At 32.6% G+C, this 18,846-nt stretch overlaps 3 protein-coding genes across 5 annotated transcripts; 1 reads left to right on the forward strand and 2 right to left on the reverse strand.

Annotated features, from left to right (window-relative positions):
- Nucleotides 1–2,910: 2,910 nt before the first annotated feature.
- Nucleotides 2,911–4,880, forward strand: LOC111691361. Of its 3 annotated transcripts, none has more exons than XM_023454053.1 (4): nucleotides 2,911–3,296; nucleotides 3,353–3,623; nucleotides 3,689–3,848; nucleotides 4,422–4,880. In XM_023454053.1, exons 1-4 carry the CDS (start codon nucleotides 3,095–3,097, stop codon nucleotides 4,626–4,628), a joined length of 840 nt encoding a protein of 279 aa, XP_023309821.1. In that variant the 5' UTR covers nucleotides 2,911–3,094; the 3' UTR covers nucleotides 4,629–4,880. The 3 variants fall into 3 exon arrangements, with proteins under 3 accessions (XP_023309821.1, XP_023309820.1, XP_023309819.1); XM_023454052.1 differs by lacking the exon at nucleotides 4,422–4,880 and adding an exon at nucleotides 4,377–4,387 and having other exon boundaries at nucleotides 3,689–4,218; XM_023454051.1 differs by having other exon boundaries at nucleotides 3,689–4,518.
- Nucleotides 4,881–8,386: 3,506 nt separating this feature from the next.
- On the reverse strand, nucleotides 8,387–12,949 carry LOC108904020 (P-granule-associated novel protein 1-like). The gene is made up of 2 exons (XM_018706388.1): nucleotides 12,544–12,949; nucleotides 8,387–9,592 (listed from the first exon to the last, which is right to left on the reverse strand). The coding sequence occupies exons 1-2, from the start codon at nucleotides 12,579–12,581 to the stop codon at nucleotides 8,629–8,631; spliced, it is 1,002 nt and encodes a 333-aa protein (XP_018561904.1). The 5' UTR covers nucleotides 12,582–12,949; the 3' UTR covers nucleotides 8,387–8,628.
- A 1,549-nt stretch (nucleotides 12,950–14,498) lies between these two features.
- Nucleotides 14,499–17,251, reverse strand: LOC108904019 (P-granule-associated novel protein 1-like). Its single transcript, XM_018706387.1, has 2 exons — nucleotides 17,148–17,251; nucleotides 14,499–15,658 (listed from the first exon to the last, which is right to left on the reverse strand). Exons 1-2 carry the CDS (start codon nucleotides 17,153–17,155, stop codon nucleotides 14,695–14,697), a joined length of 972 nt encoding a protein of 323 aa, XP_018561903.1. The 5' UTR covers nucleotides 17,156–17,251; the 3' UTR covers nucleotides 14,499–14,694.
- Between the last annotated feature and the right edge of the window lie 1,595 nt (nucleotides 17,252–18,846).

Here is an 18,846-nt window from a genome sequence, read left to right on the forward strand (position 1 = left end):
ATTTCAGGTACTGTAGATAAAGATTTCTGTTAGTTAGTTATAACGAGCGTTCAAATAAAAACGTGGTCGAAGTTGGCTCTGACACATTGGACGTAGGGAGTAGCTTATAGCGACCAACTTAACCTCATTTCTCAACGAGCTGTATAGCAGCTGTCAGTTTCAATAACGTTAATGACTATATAACTTTATTTTAAAGAATAATCGTGATAACAATAACAAACAATTAAAGGAGCTGCGGAAAGTGTCCCCCTCTTGTTATAACAATAAATTAAAGCAGCTGCTGAAAGTGTCCCCCTTCTTGTTCCAAGCACTTTTCACACCTGTTCCTCAAAGAATTAAAGACATTTTCTAATATGCTCGGGGTATTGTTAATTTCACGAATCTTGTCTATAAGTCGAGCCTGCAGATGGTTTAAATCAGGAATAGGCAGTTCAAAAATAGTGTTTTTAAGGTAAGGCCACAAAAAGAAATCACACGGCGTAATATCACATGACCTCGGTGGAAATTCATGTTCAGCATTGAGACTTATTAGTCGATTTTGGAAAACTTCCCTCAACATATTCATCGTCTCGCCTGCCGTATGTGCCCTTGCGCCATCTTGTTGAAAGTAAAAGTTTGTAATTTCGTTTTCTTCCAGCTGGTTAACAAAAGGAGCGATAATTTCTTCTCTATACCTTTGCGCAGTAAGAGTACCATTAAAAAAAATAGGTCCATAAATCCTCCTTCGATTGAGAGCACACCAAACTCCAATTTTTTGAGCGTGTAGAGGGCCCTCGACAAAAAAGTTATCTGGTTTTTCAGAAGACCACATTCTCATATTCTGTGAGTTTACGTAACCACTTAAATGAAACCAGGCTTCATCAGAAAAAAAGGTGATATTATGAAGTTCACCGTAGTTGTTTAAAAACCATTCACAAAATACAGCCCGTCGCGGAAAATCAACTTCATGAAGTTCTTGCTGACAAGTTAAACGATAGGAGAACAAACGCAAATCTTTTTTTAACACTGTGTGGCAGGTACCGACTGATACTCCCACCATTTGTGATAAAACACGTACAGAAGTTCTTGGCGCATTTTCCATTATTTGTTGGACATTTTCTTTTAATTCTTCAGTCCGCTTTTTAGATCGGCCGCTTCCTTCTTTTCTTGTTACACTGCCCGTTTCACGAAAAACATTAACACAACGCTGAACTGCACTTTGAAAAATTTTGTACTCAACAACGCCGGGAAATTGATTTTGAAATTCTATGAAACATTCCTCAATAGAATACTTCCATATTCCATCAATCTTGCGTCCATTTCTAAAGTAGGACTCTATGATAAACACTTTTTGTTCTTGAGAAAACACCATTTTAAACGCTTTTTAAAACGAAAATATTCAAATTGATAGCGGCGATATAGCGCTTTGACAGATGACGTTTAAGTTCATTTGCTATACGCTACGCCCTACGTCCAAATTTTCAGAACCAACTTGACCACGTTTTTATTTGAACGCTCGTTATAAGTTATTCACTCTGTTTTTTTTCTATTTATTAGTCATTATTACTTTACCTATCGTTCTATATGTAATTGTCCTATTATTGTCCTTGCCTGTTGGGCAATAAAGCATTATTATTACACTTACCTCCTTAAAAACAATGTATTAATACTCTATTTACTATAGTGGCAGCAGATAAAAGTATTTTGTAGCTACGTGATAAAAAACATTCACTTTGTCAACTGCTTTGACGAAAATGATTTTCGACGACAGTTTTCGAAAAAGTATTTTTACAACAGAACTCGACTGACATTTCTACGATCTAGAAGCTTTAATCTAGCAGTCCGCGCGCTACTGTTACGGCAATGCCTCCCTATAAAATTCAAATTGCACGGAACGCAAACCCAGGCGAAATGGACATTTCTCTCTGATATTATTCATTACGGCGATTTTTGCCATCTATCTGGAAAGAAATGCAAATCTCCTATGGTAATTTGCCTTCCAAAGTATAGTTGGAGGCAACGCACGGTAGCTCCGCCGGTACGAGGCGCTCGCAGGTTTGCCACCACATAATGATAGAGTTGCGTTACCGGCAGAGCGGCGTAATCGTTTCGTGCTCTTGCCCGCCTACTTTGTAATTATATTTTTGATGCACGCTCGCTAAGCCTCGCGCAGATCTAGCCGTCTACGCGGGCTGCCCTCGGGCGGTCGGGTTATTTAATAAGTGGTGCCTAACGTTTCCTTATTTATTTACTTCATGACTGAATCGAACGAGAAAAAATCCCTGGTTACGATAAAATTGACATTTTATTCGACTATAGTCCAGTAAATATACGTGCGTTAGAAAGACGTCTATAATGTACAAACATCATTAGAGAAACGTGTAGTTTTTACGTACAACCAGCGCAAAAGTGATAATGAAAGAATAAACGTTTAATATTAGGAAATATGTGAATAGACAACACAAGCCCACACAAAAAAATTTCAAACCCAAAGGACCCACATATCATTTCCGAAGAAATTAGATGCGCTGAACACGATCTTGTAGTCAAAATTGATAAGTTCACGGCAAATTATGGAGAAACGTGAAATTTTGGATGAAAATGCCCAAATATGGGTCAAAACTGATTTTTTCCTAAATTTTGTCCAAATATGTACAGGGTGTTTTTAAATGAGGTAGCAAAAATGGTACCAGTGAATGTAGAACCAAAAATAAGAGGATTGAAGTAAACATACCTTATATGAAAGTTGCACCACTGAGGCGATATACCCTCTTAAGGAGGTTTATCTGATTTGGAATTGACAAACAAATATTCATAAAAAAATTAATGGCTTATTATACTCTATTTTTAAACTAAGAGGAGCGTTTTGAATATTGCGCGCCAAAATGGTGGTTCCTTATTAGTTAATTTCGAGCCCACTTTACACTGCTAATAAATTTTACATTTTGACATTTGTTGTCATTTTGCCTCTTAGTTATCATCAGTTCGTTGTCATTGTGTTTTTACCTGCTTTTCTTTCTATTTATTATCCCAGTTACGTATAAATCAGTTCTTATCAGAACTAAACAACTTATTATATTGTTTATCATCCGTTTTTTCCAATTTTCCATTGGATATGGATGATGCTGTGCCGACCACGAGTAAGGCAGGCGCGGGAATTACATCGCCGTCGCCCCCAAGGAAACGAAAACAACTCAGTTTGGGGCATTTGTCTCTGGCAGAAAAGCAAGCAATATTGAATTTGTACAAGAAAAGCCTAGATGATGAACCTACTCTTAAAACTGTCCAACTTGTATCCAAAATAGCGATGACATTAGGTAAATTTATGTTAACATTATTCTGTTGAACTATATTACACATTATACTTTTTTAGGTGTTGCAAAATCAACAGTATATCGAGCCATAAAACAGTATAAATCTACTGGAAGGGTGTCTACTTCCAAACACTGTGGTGGAAGACCTGGGATTGTTACATGTTTGGATGAAGCAATGAAGAATTCCATAAGGCGTATAGTACACAGCTTTTTCTTTAAAAATGAGATCCCCACTTTGGACAAAATATTAACCGAAATAAAAAGTCGTCAGGATTTGCCACAGATGTCCCGTTCATCATTATACAAATTTATGAAACAAATTAATTTCAAGTAAGGTTGAAGACATATCTCGGAGCAAGTATAATTGCAATAAAAACATTTTATTTTTTTTGCAGATACTTAAAACGAAGTCGTAAAAGTGTGTTGATAGAACGTGATGATATAGTGAGATGGAGACTTGACTACTTGATATCAATTAAAAAGTTTAGATCTGAAGGTAGACCTATTTATTATTTAGATGAAACATGGTTAAATGAAGGTCATACAAAAGAAAGGGTATGGGTTGATACTAATATTAAAAGCAAACGTGAGGCGTTCAATGAAGGGCTGTCTACGGGATTAAAAAATCCGTCCGGTAAAGGAAAGCGTCTTATTATCTTACACGCTGGCTCAGAGGAAGGATTCGTTGAAGACTCGTTATTGGTTTTCGAAGGCAAAAAGAGTGGGGATTATCACGAGGAAATGAATGCAAATGTATTTGAAAAGTGGTTTTCTGAATTTTTGAAAAAAATACCAGATAATTCTGTTATTGTAATGGACAATGCATCATACCATAGTCGAAAAGTAGAAGCTATTCCGACAACATCAACAAGAAAAATTGATATGAAGGCATGGCTGCAATAAAAAAATATCGAATTTGAAGAAGGTATGGTGAGATCGCAATTATTATATTTAATTCGCCAAAATAAAGATAAATATAATTTGTATATAACTGACGAAATGGCAAAAAAAGAAAATAAAGTTGTGTTACGATTACCGCCATATCATTGTGAATTAAACCCTATAGAATTGATTTGGGCACAGGTGAAGAATGAAGTGGCAAGCAAAAATAAAACATATAAATTGAAGGACGTAAGGGAACTACTAATAGAGGCTCTTAATAATGTTACAAATATGAACTGGAAAAAATGTGTAGAACATGTGATTAAGGAGGAAGAAAAAATGGGAACACTTGACGGAATTATGGACGATCTCATTGAACCTTTAATTATATCAATTAATAATAGCGAGAGCGATATGGATACTGACTCGTCGAATAATTCAGAAAATTGTTAAAGACATGATTTGTCCCTAATTTTTACCAATAATATTATAAATTATAAAAACTTATTTTGTTACTTTGAACACCTGCAGATGATATATTACGAACGTAGTTCAGTTATCAGTTATTTGGCAATTATCCGGTAACTTAATAAACGTAGTTCGTAGAAATGCAACAATTCAAAGTAACAAAAACACCATTATATAATTACTCCAATGCTAGATGTAAAAATGTGAATCAATAAAATTGTTTTTAAAAAGTGAAAACTGGAATCATTTATATATGTTTGGTTCGTAGTATATTATTTCATTCATATTCAGTTTTTCAATGTTATGTAGGAAGTACCTCCTATTTTAAAAAAATATATATAAAAGTTAAATAAACCTAGAATTAGATATTTATTCATTGCACATTATTTTGAATAGGTACTTAATAACCTCATTTAAAAGTAATGAAAGCTTATTGTACTCAAAATGAGGTTAAACACTTGCAGTGAGTATATACTTGATAGTCTGATGCCACAGAAGTTTAATCCAGTTTTATCTTCTGTGCTGATGCTATCTGGGGTAGTTTTTAGTAACTTTTGCAGTGTAAATTTGTCTTTGGCATTCACTCCTCTTAGTTTAAAAATAGAGTATAATATGAAGAAAATCCTCAAACAAAATTAATACTAGTTGGATACCTAAGAGGCGAGATATTAATAAAATAATTTTTCACGATTTAGTACGAAGTCTTATGAGACTGCAGATTTTTTTGGTCTTTCCACTTAGAATACGCAGCAATTGACGAACAGTTTCCACAGCAACTTGTACAAATAAGAAATCGATATCTAAGGAACCGTATGATAGCTCGTAGAAATCGATTAGGCACTTGTAAGATACATAATTTATAATAATTCTCCTTCAAACTGCTATCACTGACTAACTTATCCTCCATATGCGTGATAGCGGCAACGCTGCAGTCTCGACGTAGCGTATTATTTTAAATTTGCAGGTGTCCAAGCAAACAGAATGATCGAACGCGAGCGAGCGAACGCCGAGGCGAGCGAGTCAGCCAAGTGCAACGTTAACAAATCTAAAGGCTTACTACTTTAGTCACTAGCGAATCTACAGAAACTCTCGTTAGACTTTAGATGTACCTCCGTGCCCGATAAACCTCCTTAAAGGAGGGGATTGAAATTCTCATTTTAATTTTTTTCTTCAACATGGGGAATGCTAGAGACACGAAACTTGGTATGATCATCCTACTAATAAAAAGACAACTTTTCAATATTTGTTCGATCATTGGCGTATTTACTTAAATATAGTTATTGGGAAGACTGATTTATTGCGCAACTTTTTTACCTCTTGTAATTTTTCGATAAAACCGATAGTTTTCTAGTAAAAAAATTAGATGTGTCATCGTTCACTAAAGGAGTAATTGCGGAAATTTGTAAAAATAAAGTAGGCGGATGTCCTAACAAATAAATTGTTATTTATCATATTAACAAATTGACACTTTCTGTCAACCAATAATTAGTACCAATTGATTAATTTATTATCAGAATAATTATGGCGAATAATATGACCAATGACGAATATATCGACATGCTCCAAGTGTTTTTCGAATCCAGAAAAAATAGTAATGCTGCAGTAAGATTATACCACCAAAGATAACCAAACTGACCAATTCCTCATAGACAAACATTGGCCTCGGTGGAAAGAAGGCTTCGCGAAACTGGTAAAATTCAGCCCAATCGTGAAGGAGGGCTGAGGAAGCTATACTGGAACATCTAGATTTTGAACAAGACTGTGGTACAAGCACAAGAGAAGTGTCCAGGCAACTGCAAGTTTCGCACAGTCTGGTGTGGAATGTACCTCATGAAAATCTTTTATACCCTCTTCACCATCAACCCGTGCAAGAATTTTATGACCTTGGTTGAACAAGTTGAACAAAATGTTTCGTAATGTTATAGGACTGTCAAACATGGCTCATAAAAATAGAAAATATTGCAGAAATGTGACAACTTCTATTTACTAATTGAATTGTTTCAGCGAATTTGTTAAATTTCAACTGGAAAACAAATGTTTTGACGTTGAAATTGATCATTGCCTGATAGCCCAGTTACTGTAGCTGAAAATATAGTAATACCTCAGAATTTTTTATAACTGCATCGATTTTTCTCAAAATTTAGGATTAGGCTCATCTTACCCCCCACTTCAAAACTTATACTAGGTGTGCTTATTGTTCTTAAGGGGTGAAAACCACCCCTTATTGGAAAAAAGAAAAAATACAAATTTAAGCATTTTATGTAATCAAATCTTTTTTATTTATGCAGTATGAGTAATTTCATGTGCTATTTAACATGAAACTTAATGTATCCCAAATTTTCAACTCGGAAAAACCTTTAAAAACCACCCCTTTGGATGAAAATAATATAAATTTTTTTTTTCAACATGAAACGTTTTAATCATGCATTTTTATCAAATAAAAATTGATTTCTTGATTAAAAAATCTTTTTTATCGATTGCAACTTTTCAACCCTTGAAAAATACGCCTTGTTTCGAAAATAAAATGAAAAAATATAATTGAAAGAGTAGAAACATTTTAAATGTGCATTGGTATTAAATAATTTTGAATTGATTGCAACTTTTCAACTCTTAAAAATTACCCCTTACATTTATTTATATATTTATATTGTATTTTCTTAAAATTATCACCTATACATGTGTTTATTTTTTTGCCGGTAACTTTCTTACTTTTTAAGATTTTTAATCGCACTAAGGCTCATTTTGCAGGGAATTGTAAGGGCTACGTGAACTGTTGAGTTGATCTCTTTTTTTTAAGCCCTTCATTTTTAAGTTTGAAGGGTTTAAAGGGTTCGAAAAGGGTGGTTCTCTCATTCATATGATAACTTAAAATGGCGATATCTCGATTAATATTAATTTTAGAGGAATAATAAAAAAGCAAAATCTTCAGCAAAAATAAAGCTACATTTTTTTTACTCGTGTTTTTTTCGTACACCCTTTAATTTTTAAGGTACAGCGTAAAAATCGAATTTTTTTCAAAAATTTGAAAAATTAACATTTTCAAAAATTTAGTTTTTTTCGAAATCATGCTTTGTAAGTGAGCCAAAGACCCACAACATATTCTTAGAACATAAATGAAGAAATCTGTAAATAGATTGCATTTAATTTTAATTCTGTCGCCAAAGGCACTGATTTGTTTATTAATTTTTTCTTAAAAAAAATGAGACTATCATGTTATTTCAATCATATTTCCGTTAATTTTCATTCTAGACTTTTAAAACAGCTCATTTTAAAGGTTTTTCAAAGTACTTTAAAAAAGGTTCAAATAGTTTTTTTCCTAATATTTATGGTTTTGGCGTTATTTAACGTTAACTGGTTCCAATTTAGTTTTTGGCTAACATATAATAATGTTTAAAAATCCATAACTCGGTTTATATTGCAATTAGAGATAAACAAAATAATACCATTAGATTTATTTTTTTATTACCTTTCTTTTTGTTTAGTACAACTTTTTCGTTAAATCTAATGGTTTCAGAGTTATTTGCAAAAAACTGTCCGAAAACAAGCACTTTTTCAGTAAAAAATCAATATTTTCAATGACGAATTACTCGGAAAGTATTGGATTATCCAAAAAACTTTATATAACATTTGTTACTTAAAATTAGTTCCTCTATCGATTCCTGTGGTTATTTTGGGAGTAATAATTTCCACCCCCAAGAAGGGGTGGGAATCACCCCCAGGGCAAAAGCACACTTCGGCACTATATAATTTTTGTACCTTGAGGCATTCCCCACATTTAGTCAAAATTTCACGTCAATCGGTTCAGTTATAAAGAATTCTTAGGTAAAAACCTTGAGTGACTGGACTATGAGTGATATTGTTTTGCATGTTTAATTTACTAGACTTCCTGGCTTGACCTGTCTTAACATGTTAAAACTAAGTTTTTAAGTGATTATCAAACAAAATGTCTGTACCAAAATTGCAAAACTATAAATACAGCTTGCAATTAGCACATTGATGGCTTATCAATGTCCCTATGATGGTACCATATGTCCTCTATTTTAATTGGCATCACTCTTACTTCTTTTTTCTTCAGTTCATCCATAAAAGATATAACATCTGGACATTGTAGTTCCATAAAATCTATACCAACCACTCGCAAATCGGGTATCTTAGTCACCAGATCGGTAACATTGATAGTTTTCAATAATTGCCTTGGTAAACCAACTGATGACAACGACTTTACAGGCCCCAGAACGTCAAAATTTAATTTCTTCAAATTTGTGTTGCTTAATGACAGCCGATCAAGATGTGTCAACGCACATAAATTTGTACTAAACGTTTTTATGGGATTGGCGTCTAAATATAACCGATCCAGCCTAGAAAGGTCTAGAAAAGCGTCCTCATCTATTTCTTGGATGTTACTTGCAATTAGACACAAATATCTTAGGTTTACTAATCCCGTGAACAGATGTCTTTGTATTCTAGGTATAGTTTGATTAACAATTATCAATTCTCTTAGAGCCTGCAACTGTTTAAAGGCGCCTTTCTCAAATTCTAGATCGTAGTTGGACATAAAAGTGACAGACAATAGATCTTTCCCCTTCAACGAATCACTGGTGATTTTTGGAAAGATGGAATTGGAAACGTTCAAAGTGGTAATATTCGATTGAAGTGAAAAACTTTTTATAGTGCTATCAAATATTAGCAGTTGCTGAGCAGCAGGAAAATTTTGCAGCGTGCTGCTTTGAACGTCAGCGGTAACTGAGATTAACTGAATTTTGTCAACAATTGTCCTTTGAGAATGATCTTTCAAATCAATTGCTTCATTCCGCTGGATGTTGATATTTCTGCAAATTATATCTGATGTAGGGTAATAGGTGTAGTGTACTTCTGTCTCACAATACACATCCCTTTTGGGGGTCACCACCGGCAATACAGACATTAGTAACAGCAGCAGATGTTTTTTCCTGAAAAATATGTATCTGTTATGCTTTGTTCCGCAAGTACATAACCTTCACTAAAATAAAGATTTGTACAATTTCGGTGATGAAATGTAGAAGATACAGGGCTTTACTTTGAGTCGAGGCTCAAAAGTTTAATTCTTTGCATCATAGCCTAATACTATAAAATACCTATTTATGGGCAAAATAAAAACGTGGTCGAAGTTGGCTCTGACACATTGGACGTAGGGAGTAGCTTATAGCGACCAACTTAACCTCATTTCTCAACGAGCTGTATAGCAGCTGTCAGTTTCATAACGTTAATGACTATATAACTTTATTTTAAAGAATAATCGTGATAACAATAACAAACAATTAAAGGAGCTGCGGAAAGTGTCCCCCTTCTTGTTATAACAATAAATTCAAGCAGCTGCTGAAAGTGTCCCCCTCCTTGTGCTAAGCACTTTTCACACCTGTTCCTCAAAGAATTAAAGACATTTTCTAATATGCTCGGGGTATTGTTAATTTCACGAATCTTGTCTATAAGTCGAGCCTGCAGATGGTTTAAATCAGGAATAGGCAGTTCAAAAATAGTGTTTTTAAGGTAAGGCCACAAAAAGAAATCACACGGCGTAATATCACATGACCTCGGTGGAAATTCATGTTCAGCATTGAGACTTATTAGTCGATTTTGGAAAACTTCCCTCAACATATTCATCGTCTCGCCTGCCGTATGTGCCCTTGCGCCATCTTGTTGAAAGTAAAAGTTTGTAATTTCGTTTTCTTCCAGCTGGTTAACAAAAGGAGCGATAATTTCTTCTCTATACCTTTGCGCAGTAAGAGTACCATTAAAAAAAATAGGTCCATAAATCCTCCTTCGATTGAGAGCACACCAAACTCCAATTTTTTGAGCGTGTAGAGGGCCCTCGACAAAAAAGTTATCTGGTTTTTCAGAAGACCACATTCTCATATTCTGTGAGTTTACGTAACCACTTAAATGAAACCAGGCTTCATCAGAAAAAAAGGTGATATTATGAAGTTCACCGTAGTTGTTTAAAAACCATTCACAAAATACAGCCCGTCGCGGAAAATCAACTTCATGAAGTTCTTGCTGACAAGTTACCCGATAGGAGAACAAACGCAAATCTTTTTTTAACACTGTGTGGCAGGTACCGACTGATACTCCCACCATTTGTGCTAAAACACGTACAGAAGTTCTTGGCGCATTTTCCATTATTTGTTGGACATTTTCTTTTAATTCTTCAGTCCGCTTTTTAGATCGGCCGCTTCCTTCTTTTCTTGTTACACTGCCCGTTTCACGAAAAACATTAACACAACGCTGAACTGCACTTTGAAAAATTTTGTACTAAACAACGCCGGGAAATTGATTTTGAAATTCTATGAAACATTCCTCAATAGAATACTTCCATATTCCATCAATCTTGCGTCCATTTCTAAAGGACTCTATGATAAACACTTTTTGTTCTTGAGAAAACACCATTTTAAACGCTTTTTAAAACGAAAATATTCAAATTGATAGCGGCGATATAGCGCTTTGACAGATAACGTTTAAGTTCATTTGCTAATCGCTACGCCTTACGTCCAAATTTTCAGAACCAACTTGACCACGTTTTTATTTGAACGCTCGTTATTAGGGGTATTGTTGCAAGGATATTCTGGTTGTTAATTGTTCACACTGTATATTATTTTATTTGTTAAACACTTGTTTTGAGTATTTTTTCCAAATTAAAAAGAAACAGGAATTTTAAATAAAAACTAACCCATTGTCCCAGAAGAGTCAATCAAGGGGTTGATTTTGTACATTTGGTTTTACATAACTACAACTAGTGCTTACTGCTACCAAAGATTAAATACAGGGTATGTATATTGTTATAAATTCTTTTGAGATGGTAATTTTCTTACCTGTATTTACTTATTCTGCTTCGCTTCTTCTTCTTTGTATCCCATTTTTCTTCTTTATTATCTGAGCATATAGTTGTAATTTAATTCAAATTTTGTTTGTTATTTTTATAATAGAGAAAGTCTTTGTTTGAGAAAAAAAAATTATTAAGATTCAAGCAAATTTTTATCTAATACGAGTAGTCTTACCTCAGGGTATGGTTCTGAGAAGATTAGTATTTTGATTTTTAAATATTATACTGATTAATGAATTTAGATACTTATTCTTGAGAAGGAAAAGACAAAAGACAAACCCCAAACCCACCAATTCAAAAACCACAAACTGTATAGGTATGAAGTTTCTGAACTGCAATCAACTGTTTGACGTCTAAGGGATCCTTAGTAGATTTTCTCATATTAAGAAACTGATTACACAAAATTTTTATGTAATCTACAAGTAATAATTAAACCGATTTGGCTTGCATTATTACCTGCTGTCACGAAATAACGATCTAACAAATTTAAATTCGACACCCTGTATCTCGGTTAGGAAGCTGTGCGCATGTATAAAAACACCCTGTATATGGAAATAGTACAGCAGATTTCCTTTGAGCTATTAGCAATCGCTCCATTGACCTTGTCCTCTTAAATCGAAGCCCTCGCACTGTTACCAGACCTGGTCAGTCGTCACAATATTTTAATACAAGAAATGTTGACATTTTCTGTTTCATAGAAAACTGTACTCAACTTTTTCTATATTATAGTATGTCTTCTTTCTTTTCTATTACACTATAAGCACTACTTACCTACACTCTTTTACGTTATAGCTTATAGCACTACTTACACCATAAACCTGACAAGTCGGGTAGTTAAACAAAACTAAATCTGTAAAATGAACCCGTTGATTGTTTTTTTAAGCAAAGAGTTACTTAAAATTCCTTTTTCTTTTATAAATTATTATTGTAGACAGTACGATTTTACGACCTGTCAAAAAAAATATTAAAGTAGGTATTAAAAACATATGTTTAAATATCCACATAAACTAAAACTAAATTTAAACTGACAAAAAACATACTTACGTTGTCATTTTTATAGAAAAGACCTGAACAGTGAACATTTAGCTCAATACGTACATACATAAATACTGTGTTTTTCGATGAAATATTATTCATCAAATTTAAAAGGTTATATTTAAAGTGAACCCAAACGTAATTGGAAAGCTGATAGTGTTGATTGTCCAATTTTATTGTATAAACATCTACTTATTTGAAGTAATATATAGTTCGTCATCCAAATTCAAAGAAAATAGCCAGACTTACGTTTGTTTATATTTTAAAATTTTCTTTTGGAATTTGAAATATCGAATTAATTGTGTGAATTACAATCTCTTGGAAAATTAAATATGTACCTAGATAATGTCGAGTCTACAGGATGTTTACAGACCTAGAAAAGATTTTTTAACGGTGCGTAGAACCTAATAATAATAATCAACTTCAGTAGTCAAAACTGTTGAATTTGCAGAAACTTATTGTGAACTTCTGGAATTGTCGTCCACTTACGTATACGTATCGCATAAAAAGAGGTAGAATAGTAGGTGAAAATGACGTGTTTTGACGCATTTTCTAATTTTCAAGGAAACGTATGATTGTTACCATAAAAATTTTTAATGAACAAGCGTTTAAATGAGATCATTTATTTTTCTAGATTCTCATTTTTGACTATAGTTTCTTTTTGTTGTGGTGTTCATATTAATAAGTGCAAATAAACAATTAATGGATATTCATTAAAATTATAGACGGCATAGCTTAATTAGGTGACTTTTTTTTCAAATAGTTGCTGTGGTCAGCAGAAAAATCAGTTTATATTAAACATGTACGGGGTGATTCACTATATTTTGACCCCCTTTAACTTTTTTGTTTTAAGAGTTATAAAAAATGTGAAATACAAAAGTTCCACGATTTTTTATGAAGTTTTCGAAAATTATAATAGAAAAACAAATGAAGTCCAAACAAAATGGCCTCGGATGTTAACTTTGTTAATTTAAATGGAATACCTGTATATTTTTACATATTTGTATAGAACGTTCTCTGTCGAGCATAGTCTTATAGGGTTTGTTGGGTCCATCTCTAATAATAAGCGAGAGAAAAAAGAAAAGAAGGTTTTTTATTAAGAAATTAAGGTATCTTGTAATTGTTAGACTTCTTTGCAGCATTTCTGTCTTTTTCCAATTACGTAAAGATTTACAGATTTAGTTGTAATATATTTTGACATATCGGACATTGATATGGTCCAAAAGGTATTTTAACTAAATCTCACTAATTTAGCCGTGAGAGGCCTAATTACTCAAGCACAATGTTATATGGTAGGTCGTGACAGTGACAGTTAATGTCATGACAACATCGTGATTGTTTAATGGTTTGTATTATTATTTAATTAAAATGGTTTACACAGAAGTAGAAAATTGAAATATTGTAGGAATTAAAGTAGAGTAAAGATCTTCTCCATAGTCTACTTTAATTCCTAATAATATTTTGGTTAAATCGATACCATTTGGGTTCTACTCTTGAAGTACGTAATATTCGTTATTAACGTATAATTTTATTATTTTAACTACACCATATATTTTTTCTTTTTTCACAAGTGGCAAACAAACAAATAAACCTAGAAACATTTTGCAGTTGTCTTTGATATTTAAATGCCTTTTATACATGTTTAATGTATATCTTTTTATTTCAGTTTCTAAAGCGAATTTAAGCAATTCAGCAATCACTTATGTCATTCACAATATTATTGAAGCAAATTTATAAAACCAAATTGCGTAAGCATCAGGGTATCTCAAAACTAGATAATAGTATTTTTCTTTAATTTAATTATTATTAATATAATGTAGTTGTTTTCAATATAGTCCATAAATATATCACTTAATTAATATTGTAGATAGCCACGAATCCATAACTATTCCGAAAATTTGTTGACATGAATAATATTTTAATTTAAAAGTTTATATGCAAAAATGGATCGTAAAAATAATGTTAGGAAAAAGTTACTACTTACCCAACTGATGTTTTATTTTCAGAATCTACAATTAATTATTGACAGGCAAATATATTTCCGAAATTTAATTATCAGACACTTTAAAACTAAGACAAATGCAACACGAATATCGCACCACGGTGCAGAAAAGTAAAAGCCAAAAATCATTTATCATAACTTTATACAAGTAGAAAAAACTATGAGCACACTGATGGCTTATCAATGTCCGGATAATGGTACCATATGTCCTCTATTTTAACTGGCATCACCCTTACTTCCTTTTTCTTCAGTTCACCCATAAAAGATATAACATCTGGACATTGTAGTTCCATAGAATCTATACCAACCATTCGCAAATCGGGTATACTGGTCACCAGATCGGTGACATTTATAGTTTTCAATAATTGCCTCGGTAAACCAATCGAAGTCAACGACTTTACAGGCTCCAGAACATCGAAATTTAACCTCTTCAAATTTGTGTTGCTTAATGACAGCCGTTCAAGATTTGTCAATCCGCGCAAATTTGCACTAAATGTCTTTATCGGATTGACGTCTAAGAATAACCGTTCCAGACTAGAAAGGTCCAGAAAAGCGTCATCATCTATTTCTTCGATGTTATTTCCAATTAGACACAAATATCTTAGGTTTACTAATCCTGTGAATAGATGTCTTTGTATTCTAGGTATAGTTTGATTAACAATTGTTAATTCCCTCAGAGCATTCAAGTGTTTAAAGGCGCCTTTCTCAAATTCTAAGCCATAGTTGGACATAAAATTGACAGACAATAGATCTTTCCCCTTCAACGCTTCACTGGTGATTGTTGGAAGGATGGAGTTGGATACATTCAAAGTGGTAATACTCGATTGCAGTGAAAAACTTTTTATAGTGCTGTCTAATATTAGCAGTTGCTGAGCTTCAGGGAAATTTTGCAACGTACTGCTTTGTACTTCGGCAGAAACTGAGATTAACTGAATTTTGTCAATTTTATTTTGAACTTGACCTTTCACGTTAATTACTTCGTTCTGTTCGATGCTGATATTTTTGCAAATTATATCTAATTTAGGGTAATGGGCGAAGCTTTCTTTTATCTCACAATACACATCCCCTTTAACAGTCACCAAGAAGGATAAGGACATTAATAGCAGCACCAAATGTTTTTTCCTGAAAAATAAGAATCTCTTAGGCTTTGTTACACAAATACACTGTAAAAAATTTCCGAGTTACTGCTAACTATCAATTGAGCGACTTTGACTCTATTCTGAGAGACCAATTTATTGTTGATTTTTCTCTAATATGATTTAAATTTAACCATTATCGAGTAAAAAATACTCGGACTTGGTTTTTAATTGATATACAGTGTTGAAAATTAATAATTCACTTCGCGGGGCCCCCCTCCTGTCCTGGCTGAGACCCGCCGACTAAGGCCTGTTCTCCTGGCTATCACACCGATTTTTTACTGTGTACATAGCCTCTCTAAACTAAATTTAAAACCCGTTAAATTACTATGGAAAAGATTGTATTATTAGCATGACAGTGTATCTGTCAAGTTGCCTATATAGTTATTTTTTTAGCATGCCATAAATATTCATATGTATAACCACATATCTTTAAAAGAAAAATGAAAAAAATACCCTTACAACTTTTTTATTAAATTAAATTTGAGCAGTTTTGGTGACGAAATGTAGAAGATAATGGGCATTGTTTTGAGTCAAGAAATTGCAAAGAAAAAAATTTATTAACCGCCAACCGATTGCCCCAAGAGGTTGATTTTATAAATTTGGTTTTGCATATCGACGAATAATACTTAATGTTTAAAATGAGGCACCACATTTGAAAGGTCAAATGAGGTGTCTCATGACCCTTGTTTGTATCAAAAACAATCGTCGATTTCGTCATTATATGACAGAACGGCTCTTAAATGTATATCACTAGATGGCCTTTCAAAATTTAAAATTAACGTGTTTTAGGATTCTTTTTGAAAAGTCGTCCAATTTTTAAATATTGAATTTATTCCATATATTTGTACATGCAATTTTTTTTAATTCGAATAAAAAAATAGAATATAAAAAAATCTCATTCTATAACCAGTCTCATAAAGTGACCGCAAAAAAAAAGTTTTTCCAATTTTGAGACTTTGACAGAGACGACATGAAAAATCCTATAAATATTCTAAAAATATCCAAAAACTCGTCATGAAAATGAAAATGAACATCACTTTCAGTTTTTTGAAAATTTTCGGAAATAAAAAATTTTTGGAATAAAAAAACTCCACCCTTTCTCAGAAAACACTTTTTTGATTTATAAATAAAAAATACCCTAAAGAACTATAAATGTATTATTTTTATATATATTTTTTAAAACTACATCTCAAAACGAACAAAATGAAAAAAAAAGTTGATGGCATCTTTAGTTTTTGCCAAGTTTCATGTATTTGAAAATTTTTTACCCCAAATATTCAAATGCCCATAACTACTTGAGGGGTTGAAATGAAAATTTGAAAAAATTCCCGAAATATACTCTAAATGAGTACTAAATAACACCAAAAAATTAGGAAAATTAAAAATGGTCCGGTCACGAGCTCAGCGATTGGGCATCTGTTAAATATTCACATAAACTAGAACTAAATTTAAGCTGACAAAAAACTACTTACGTTGTCATTTTTACCGCAGCGCCCTGATGTTTAACTCAATATGTATGTAAATACTGTGTTTTTCATTTATAATGTATATTACAATCAAAGTTGAAAGGTTATATCTAAAGTGAACCCAAACATAGTTGGAAAGATGATAGTGTTCATTTTCCAATTATTTTGTAAACATCCAATCATTTGAAGTAATACGTAATTCGTCATTCAAATTCCCATAAATGTTTATACTTTAAAATTTTCCTACGAAACTGAAATGTCGAATTATGCGATTTATAATCTCTTACAAAATTATATTTGATTAAAAAGCAAATTTCAGACCACCTGCCACCACCCATATAACGTGCCAAGTATTGCTCTTTGGCACGTTATATTAACTATTGAATACTAAATCAGGTAATGCATGGTAGGCCAAGAAATATAGAGTTGGACGCGACTTTTTGTTTCGGCAAGCTGAATTTATCACTATAGATGCTAAATATTATGTACAATAACATATTAGTTTCCACAATCATAAAAATGGGGGGAGGATTGTTTACAGGCTGGTTAATTGTATAATTTTTACGTAAATTCACGTTTTTCGCTTATAACTTTTTTCCGTTCATTTCCACGAGAAAACAGTAAAGTACTTTTTTCGTCTTCAAAAGATCTACAAAACTAGACTTCGAACGTCAACAAATATTGATTAGATCAAAAGTTATAAACATAAGTTTATTTATGACTTTTGAATTTAACATTTATACACTACGTTATTATTACCAGAACGTTTTGGCATCGCATCCTCTAATTCCTTATCACTGTCTCAAACGAAATCTGGAATCGGTAAGTTGAATAGTTTACAAGTTATGGTCTTATAAACAAATTAACTAATTATTAGTCTGGACGATTCCGAGCATCTTCCACAATCGCACTGATTTTTTTCGTGGTAGATTTCATAATAATACATTGAAATCTATATTTTTTTTTTAATTTCAAATTTGCAACCTGGAAAGTTTTTTTATTTTTTAGCCTTNTCTAGAATCTTATCTCACCGAATCGGTTTTTAGTGACCCTTCAAAGACGACTGAAGACATGCTTGCAACAATAAAAAATAAATTTACTCGTATATATTTAGAATTCATGTCTTATGTCCTGGGTCTTCTAAATGATTTTAACACATTATTTCAAACGGAGAGTCCCCTTTTGTATAGGTTAAAGCCTGAAACGGAAGTTTTGTTGAAAACATTGTAAAATTATGTGAAATTTCCTGTAATAAAAGCAACAACAAATATATTTCAAATAAATCATGATGATCCTCGTATTTTGTTAGAGAACGAAAAAATATATTTAGGTATTGCTGCAACAGAATCTTTAAATGCTATTAGAAAGGAATCTGTTTCTACAGAAGAACTTTCAAGATTTTATACAAGTTGCCGCAATTTTTATATAGAAATTATTCGTGAAATTAAAACTCGATTTAAATTTGAGGATGAAATATTTACTTTAATAGAAGTAGTAAATCCTTTACAGGCTCAAGCATTTCAGATAAAAAGCTTGTCAAAAGTTTTAGAAAGGTTTCCTATTTTAAAAAATTATGTCAATGCGCAGGAGCTCGATAAAGAGTGGAAAGCACATGCTCTATTAGACTTTTCTATGCATGGTTTATCAGAACATTGCGAAAATGCAGAAAAGTATTGGATTATGGTTTTTAATTTAAAGAATTCAA

Source organism: Anoplophora glabripennis, unplaced genomic scaffold (assembly GCF_000390285.2).
Source record: "Anoplophora glabripennis isolate ALB-LARVAE unplaced genomic scaffold, Agla_2.0 scaffold199, whole genome shotgun sequence".
Lineage (NCBI taxonomy): Eukaryota > Metazoa > Arthropoda > Insecta > Coleoptera > Cerambycidae > Anoplophora > Anoplophora glabripennis.